At 53.1% G+C, this 8,438-nt stretch overlaps 2 protein-coding genes across 2 annotated transcripts; both read left to right on the top strand.

The window, feature by feature from the left end:
- The first annotated feature begins 2,884 nt into the window (after positions 1–2,884).
- Positions 2,885–6,624, top strand: LOC119107252 (uncharacterized). The gene is made up of 2 exons (XM_037230670.1): positions 2,885–2,945; positions 4,753–6,624. The coding sequence occupies exon 2, from the start codon at positions 4,754–4,756 to the stop codon at positions 5,963–5,965; it is 1,212 nt and encodes a 403-aa protein (XP_037086565.1). The 5' UTR covers positions 2,885–2,945; position 4,753; the 3' UTR covers positions 5,966–6,624.
- On the top strand, positions 6,357–8,438 carry LOC119108048 (cell wall protein IFF5). The gene is made up of 3 exons (XM_037231631.1): positions 6,357–6,370; positions 6,689–7,250; positions 7,687–8,438. Exons 1-3 carry the CDS (start codon positions 6,357–6,359, stop codon positions 8,209–8,211), a joined length of 1,101 nt encoding a protein of 366 aa, XP_037087526.1. The 3' UTR covers positions 8,212–8,438.

Genomic DNA, 8,438 nt, shown 5'->3' with positions numbered 1-8,438 from the left:
ACCGCGAGGTCAGTAGTCCCTATTGGCCAGGGGACCGCGAGGTCAGTAGTCTCTGTTGGCCGGGGGACCGCGAGATCAGTAGTCCCTATTGGCCAGGGGACCGCGAGGTCAGTAGTCTCTGTTGGCCGGGGGACCGCGAGGTCAGTAGTCTCTGTTGGCCGGGGGACCGCGAGGTCAATAGTCCCTATTGGCCAGGGGACCGCGAGGTCAGTAGTCTCTGTTGGCCGGGGGACCGCGAGGTCAGTAGTCTCTGTTGGCCGGGGGACCGCGAGGTCAGTAGTCCCTATTGGCCAGGGGACCGCGAGGTCAGTAGTCTCTGTTGATCAGGGGAGCTGGTCGCCACGAGCCCTTTAACGCCTCAAGTCAAACAAAGCTCAGACGAATTCTGCGGGCAAAGGAGCTCCAATGCAATCAAAATGCACAGCATGATGAAAAGGCTCCAAGACTCATGATCTGTAGGGGATCTTATATGATGATGGCGTATTTAGGTGCTCGTAGGCTTTGGGACGATCCCAAATGGTAAACAAATCTCCGAAATGGCAGACCAAGGGGTTTTGGTTATCAAGGGATACCTGGAAAGTCAAAAGGCCTAGGTGCAGTGGGCCTGGACACAAGCCAGAGTCCATACTATGCCGGAGGACAAAAAGGGATCACAGGCCGCTATATGGTCAAGAGCATGCAAGACGGTCCGGGAGCCTGGAGGACCAAGCGGATCCGGGCAGTCGTAAGGGGGCCAAGGGCCAAAGGTGTTCAAAGAAACAAAGAAAGTTTGCCGACAACCAAGTGGTCAGATATCATATCGGGTGACTTGGGATGGCCATGGCTTTCGATATAGTCGATTGACCCAATATATTCGATGGTTCGCAAAAGCATCAAATTGTAATGAAAAGTTCAAGCAAGAGATCTCATAGCCTAGACTTAGGCGATTCAACGGCTGGATGACTCATACAGCATAGGCCCGAGAAGGACATCCCAAGATTGCCAATGAGGATCAAAGTCGATAAGGCATTCGCCTTAGAGGAGCAAGCTGCTGCTAAACGGAAATAGTCCAATCCAAAAGGATAGGTCAGGGATGACCGTGTTCAAAGATTGTAGTCAAAGTCCGGACTGCTAAAGGGATCTAAGTCGACATGAAAGTTTTCAAAAGTTAGAATTGATAACGGGTGGGATGCTTTGATTGTCGAAGTCTAAGTTCAACTAGACGCGCACTGACCAACACAAGTTCGAGTTGCTGTGCATTTTTAATCCCCACGATATGGGCCAAAATGTTGTCACAATCGATAGTACCACTACCGACTCAATCGGTAGTGGTACTATCAACAGGTACCGAACGAACCAGTAGAACATTTTACAACTGCCTAGTTATTTAACGCAAAACTTATTTCAGTCGACCGAATCTTTCTAAGCTCACTTCTTAGTGAAGGGTCAACGAAGCTGGCAATCAACCCTCAGTGCAATGGCCCTAATCTAAACAAGGAATATCAGATGATCAAAGGGTTCAAGATTATGAAGAGATCTTCAGTTACATGTTCAGCCTGGGAGATGCCCTTTGGATGTGCTTTTTTTAAAAAATAAATGACACCTGATGAGAAGCCAAAAAGCACCGTAATGCGCTCTTACTGAGTTCCACTCCTACATGGTTGCACGCCTCTTATTATTAAAAGCAACATTGAGGCGGTCATGGGACCTGAGTTTTCAGGGAAATTCCGACACAGCAACAGGGTTAAAGGATATGGTCTTTGTAGCCGATACGCCCGACAAAACAACACTGCGCAATGGGCAATATGCAATGAAGACACCAAAATGGTTGTTGGCCTCCGGTTTAAAAGCAAAGGAGAGTAAAGTGAGGCCGCCATGGCCGAAACCATTTCATGAGGTTGAGACATAAAACACTAGCGATGCGTGGGAGTAACTGCCTTTAAAAAGCGGTTTGGTTGCTTTTTGGAACTTTGTCTAATCTTAGGGTTCGCGATTGTCAGCTCTTAAATTGTCTTAATCAGCCCAGCCCCTGAATGCTAAATAAAAAGGGGATTCCAAACTCTCCACAGGCCTTGAGTCAGCCAAGGAGATCCTCAGGCCTCTAAATATTTACAAGATATTTGAAACAAGCCCGCTGCCTCGAGACAGTCAAGAGATCGACGCACGGAATTAGCGTGCCTGTAAAGGACCAGGGACCTCGAGGTGGTCAAGGCATGCGAACTGGTCAAACGTGTCCTGATATGTGGGGTCCAAAGTGACCAGCAGATCAGAGACATTGGATGTGGATAGATCCATTCGCACGTTTGACGTACCTTGTTCAGTGGAATTTGCGCCATCCTTTTCTGTTTTAACTAAGCCTAAAGTTCTCCAGGAAAAGCTGGTGCTTTTGAGCTGTTCTATGCTCAGTAACTGCAATCCTTCAAAGTTAATTTCATGTCAGCTCAATCATTGATGGGTTCATGGCCATGAACTGAAACCGGTCTAAAAGTTGCTGAAATCCGATAGCACACTTTTTGACGAGCCAATCAGTCCAAATCCGTCAACATTGTGTGCTTGACCCCTTCCGACAGTCGACATGGCCTCACACGCTTCCGCATCGCCTTTAGCAGTCCAGACCTTCCCCAGGATCAGCTTTCCTCCAGCTTTCTCGGCGCCCAAGTGCCCCCTGGCCGGCTGCGCCGAGAGGAGCACGTCCGGCGAGCTCCCGCCCCGACGGCAGATATGACGCTGTCGCCGGCCTACCGCGCTCGCCCGCGGAATCTCAACACTTTCTCTCTTCGTCGGCAAGGTCAACGGCTGATCTTCGCGAGTCGGAGGGCCGAGACCCAGCCCCCTCGGACGTCCCCCGGCCGCCGCCGCCGCCGCCGCCGGACAGCTATAAAGCCTGCGGCCGGTTGCAGTGACCACATTCGGGTAGCTGCCAACTGCTCTGCTCGTCGTCGAGTGGAACGGACAAAAATCATTAGGTGAGTGCCCCCACAGTCTGAACTGCAAGTCGGTGTAGCGCTGGTGAAGTCTGAGACTTAACGTCAGCTGTGGCGGTGAAGGTGTCAGTGGAAGTGGTGGAATTAGTGACTTCCAAGGCGAAAGCATTCCGTGTGAAGGAAGAACCGAGCTAGAAGCGAAGAATGATAAAGCAACGTTGATTTCATTCAATGATGAGTTGCGAATAGCTGAGCTGATAATGGGGTACCCTCAATGTGCCGGGAGGTGGTAATAAAACGACCTTATGAAGCAGGCGTTCTTTACATTAAGAAAACTCCACATGTATTGGTTGTGTAGTTTTCCCAATGTGATCAATGCTGGCTTGAGTATATCCTTTAAGCAGCACCTCATCGAAGGTTAATTGCCGATAAACTTCAGTATATGCAATCTTGCTCGTGACTTTTAATGCCGAAAGACCGGGTTAAAGTCTCTCTTGCTTACATGAAATCAAAAATTATCGCGCTTTTGTTAACTGAAGGTGGCAGTCCCTGAGAATCTTTTGTCTGTAATGGCGCTTTTGAGATATTCATGATTTGCGTGACGTGTAATTTATCATTCCAAATTTCTGCCCGTGATTATTCAGTTTACGCATTCTCAAAGACATTTGGTTCGAGCCACTCTCGTTGAACAATGCCTTTCCTGCGTCATAAACTTGCAGTACGTTGATTATTTTCCCATGTATTCACAACATTATTATATGATACATTAGATGGTTAAGGCCATATACATTTATAATTATATATGTATCTGTATGTATATGGCCTTAACTATGCACATCAAATAGATGTATGTGTATCAAATCACATATTCCGTGGCTCACTCCAAAATATTTTTAAGGCACTTAATCAACCTAGACCGTCATGAAAACCGTATTGGTGTCGAATAGCTGCGTTCTTTTTTCAACATTCTTTTCTGTTGTTCTGTGGTGGGCAGTGTGACCGCTCTGCACTCACCACTACCCATGGATGTTACAGGGGCAGTGGTGAGTGCATGGGCACTGCCCCTGGATGTTGCATGACTACCGTCTCTCTCCCGCTGGCCTGGCTAGTGGTTTAAACGAGTTCAAACACTGTACCAGGTTGCAGAACGCATTTGTAGTTGGAGGAGTAGAAGCGCCCGAGGAGAGTTGTGCAGTTACAGTTACAGTTACAGTTGTGCAGTTACTTGTCTACAGATTGAAGTCGTCAGGGTTCGTCGTTCTGTGGGTGCCCTGGTACCCACAGAACGACTTACGCACCCTCGACCTAAAATAGGACAAGAAAATGCTGTTGGCTGAAGCATGCTCGTTTGGGAGGTACCCAATTTTTTAAGAGAGGGGAAGGAGAGCGAAGGTACCTGAGTTACCCACACTACCAACTGTGCATCGGGGCGGCCTGGTTCACCCGTCGCCGTCCAGCACGAAACTTATGCAGGTGTTAGAGGCCTGCATGTGTGGAACGCCCACCAAACGACAAGCGAAAGAAATTATAAGATTGGTCACGTAAATTCTCTGTCACATGGCTGACGGAGCAAGTATAAGGATTTACAACTTTGCGGGAGCTTGGCCACCCACACTCCTGTTCATCACATCGTGCCTGTGGAAGTCGCTGTGGGCGATAAAGTCCATCCACCTTCTCACGCCTGGCGAGCTGATAAGCCTACGTCCGCCCGCATCTGGGACAGAGCGAGTTACATGCCGGTGTGAGAAGTGATTGGACTTTGCTGCCCATCGCCCAACGCGTTGCTTAGCGTGAGTCACAGCCATAAGGTCCAATCACTGACTCCGCCCATGTAACTCCTCTGTTCCAGAATGTGGCGTATTCTGGCCTCCACCGTCCTGGTGGCTCTGGCGGCGGGCCAGCTTGAGGTGCCCGGCGCCTACCTGCCTCCCGCGTGTCCCGAGCCCAAAACCATCTTCAACACCGAGACAAAGGTGGTCACAAACACCGTCACCCGCGTGCTGACGTCGGTGGTCACGCAGCAGGTGCTGCTGACGTCAACCGTCACGAGCGTCGTGCCCAGCACCATCAGCGTCACCAACACCGCGAGCGAGACCAAGCAGGTCATTGAGTCGAGCGTTGTGTCGCGCGCCATCCAGCTGACCGTGACCAAGACTGTCAGCCAGCCGGGCCCGACGATCACCGTGACGAGGACCAAGGTGGTGAGCGAAGTCAGCGTGCTCAACAAGGAGCAGCTCAAGACGCTGGAGGTGACGCAGACAAAGGTGGTCTCGAAACAGGAGACCGCGACCAAGAAGGTCACCAACACGGGTACCAAGAATGTGGAGAAGCTGATTTACTCCACCAGCACGTTGGTCGTGCCTGGCAAGACGGTGGAGCAGATCAAGACCAGCGAGCTGGTGCAGACCAAGGTGGCATCCTCGCAGCTGCCCGCCGTGACCAAGATTGACACCAAGGTGCAGTACATCACTGTCACGCTGACGGAGACACTGCCTGGTAAGACCATTACTCAGATCAAGACCGCCGTCAACACTAGGGCCATCACCATCACAGACACCTGCGACCAAGACGGATCTGGTCACCGTGCCGCAGGTCATCACCCAGACGCAGCCGGCATACGCCACGCGCACCGTGGTCAGCACGAAGGTCTCTACCGTTGTCGTCACCGTTACGCAGACGGTACCAGAGTACGTGACGCAAACTCAGACGAAGATCTCCACCAAGCCGGTGGTGGTCACCCAGACGCGGACCGTCATCAACACAGTCACGGGCAAGGACGTGGTCCGCGTCCTCTCCCAGACGCAGACGACCACCTTGCGCGTGCCCGGCCCGGACGTGACCCTCACTCAGACGACGACCGTGTACCAGACCGGTGTGGAGGTCGTCACCTCCACCAAGATTCAGCCGTCGAAGGTCGTCAAGGTGACCACGGTTACGGAGTCGTGCAAGGGCTACAACTACGACACTCCGGAGAACCCGCTGCTGATCTAGACGCCACGGACGCCGGCCTTCATCAAGACCGAGACAGCGCCGCACGAGCGCCGAGCGATGAGAGGGTATAAGTTATGAGTGTGCTGAACGATTGCTGCCCACGTTGAATATGTGCCTGTTGTGACCACATGACCATTTTGTCATGCGCTGTGGCCGTTCCGCCGCAATTTCATGCTCTGGAAATTAATAAATCTAAGGGAACCGAAAGACCATATGCTATACGAAATCACCGGCAAATTTACTGGACTGCGGGGGTGCCACCTGCGAAGTGGATGGACTCAGGTAAGCGTGAGAACAAGAGGCGACAAATTTTCAGCCGCGCCAACAATACGCCTGTTTCATTCGTGTGTGTTATCTGCACTTGTTCTTGATTGACATAGGACGGGATTTTGACCGCTCCTGTGTGTCATGCTTACGCGTGCGCTGTTATCCTGGCAGTTGGGGGTGGTGCTGAGTTTCTTGATGTCTCTGTCTCTGTGCGCGCCTCACCGTTCCCCACTCTTGAACACTAAACCATCCACTAGAACAAATTCAGGCAAGCGAAACCCGCTCAAAGGTCACAAAGCTAACATCGCTGTCAAACCCATTGGCTATCCCACCAAAGCTTCTTCACGTTCGAGCCCCTCTCCCTCAGCTTTAAGCGCGCATTGTCGGAACCTGACATCGTGTGATGGCCAGCGTGTTAGTCTTGGAGCGGCCACTGGCGCCGAAAGGTGACCGGGCTGCGCCGTTTCAGAATGAGTCGCCTGATCCTGCTGGCCGGCCTGCTGGCCGCTTGTTACGCGGCGCCTCAGTACCCCCGGCAGTGACTACCTGCCGCCCTGCAAAGCAGTGGTCGACGTCACCTCAGTCGCGTACGTGACCAAAACCTCAAAGTATGAGAAGATCAGCACCCTGATCCAGCCGAAGGCTATCACCAGCTACAAGACCGAGACCAAGGTGGTGCCGCAGCTGGTGACGCGCACGGTCGTGGTGACCGAGACGGTGCCCGTGACCAAGACGAGCATCAGCACAGTCACGGAGGCCCAGACGAGGCAGCTCATCAAGACCCAGGTTGGCGATGCCGTGACGCAGGTGCAGACGATTTCGAGCACAACGGAGGTGGTGACCACCAACTACGTGACCCGCACGATCACGGCCACGAAGGTGCTGACTTCCACTGTGGTGCAGACAGTGACGCGCACCATCACCGATCAGGCGACCGTCACACGCACCAACACCGTCGTCAAGACCAACGTCGTGACCAGCAGCCTCCCTGACCAGGTCTCGATCAGGACAAACACTCTCACGCGGATAATCACGTCCACCAAGGTGGTGCCTGGTCCGACGGTCGTCAACACCATCACTCAGACCAAGGTCAGTGCTCTCAGGCAGGCTTTCGCAGGCTTCCTTTGAAACTTTGCCCTCATTCACTTCAGGGCACAGGGATTTGGGTCGTTTTCAGCATGCGCTTTTCGGCAATATTCAGATGCTGACGTTTGTAAGCTGTTGATGAATATTGTTTGCACTCCATTGAGATTAGCACTGCTCCGATGAAGCCGCATACAGAGCAGGTGAGGGCACGTAGGCGAGCCGCAGCCGGGCCGATCACCCCTTAGATGCGCATACAGTTGAATTGGAAATATTTTGTTGGCATGTGTGCGCTTTAACCCACGTCATGGGCCCGGTGCAGCGACCACCTTACTTCGCAGCTCTGTGCGAACGGCGCCCTGTAGGCAGCTAGCGCTCTCGTCTGGCCACGGCGGGATGCAGCCCCGGTCTCCGGGGCCTGACCGGTCGCTCGCGTTCGCAGACCGAGACGAAGGAGACTGCCGTGCAGCAGCCGGACAAGACCCAGGTCATCACCACCACTCAGACCGTAATCAAGACGAACCGCGAGGAGGTCACGCAGACGGTGAGAAGCACCATCGTCTCCACCCAGGTCCAGATCAAGACGGTCACGCAGACGTCCACCGTGACGTCGGTGCAGCAGCGGGTGGTCAGCGACACGAAGAACGTGCAGGTGACGGTCACGCAAACCCAGCAGAGCTTGGTGACGCAGGTCGTCACCAGCACCGGCTACGAGACGGTGGCTGTGACGCAGACGAAGAGCGAGCCAGGAAAGACGGTGGTGCAGACGTCCGTCCAGCTGGTGACGGCCACGCAGCAGCTGCCTGGTGCCACCAAGACCCAGCTGAGCACGTCCATCGTGGACAGGACCTCCACCCAGACGAAAGTGGTCGTGAAGTCCGTGGTGGAGACCAGCTACGAGACGAAAACGGTGAAGGCACCTTGCGGCTACGACTACTCCGAGCCGGAGAAGAAGTTCGACTTCTAGACGGCTCCGGTACCCGAGGAGCGTCTCTGATTTGGCTGGGGTAATTGTCCGACAACGATTGGCGCCGGCAGGGGGAGTGACTGCCAAATGACGCCTTGTTGCACTTAAATTATTGTCATGTGGTCCGGAACAACCAGGCACATATTCAACGTGGGTGTATGAAAGCAACTGTGGAGCAGCATGTTTGAGTGGGGCAGAAGTGTAATAAGACGACCGTGTGCAACAGA

The sequence above is a fragment of the Pollicipes pollicipes genome, unplaced genomic scaffold (assembly GCF_011947565.3).
Source record: "Pollicipes pollicipes isolate AB1234 unplaced genomic scaffold, Ppol_2.1 Scaffold_6686;HRSCAF=7923_pilon_pilon_pilon, whole genome shotgun sequence".
NCBI lineage: Eukaryota > Metazoa > Arthropoda > Thecostraca > Pollicipedomorpha > Pollicipedidae > Pollicipes > Pollicipes pollicipes.
Note: the sequence above shows the minus strand (reverse complement) of the source record. Positions and strands in the feature narration are given on the sequence as shown.

What these genes read in the sequence shown, in the direction of transcription:
- LOC119107252 (XM_037230670.1), top strand. Translation starts at nt 4,754, where the DNA reads ATGTGGCGTATTCTGGCCTCCACCGTCCTGGTGGCTCTGGCGGCGGGC.
- LOC119108048 (XM_037231631.1), top strand. An exon ending in ACACCATCACTCAGACCAAG is followed by an intron (nt 7,251 to 7,686) that starts GTCAGTGCTCTC and finishes TCGCGTTCGCAG; the next exon opens with ACCGAGACGAAGGAGACTGC.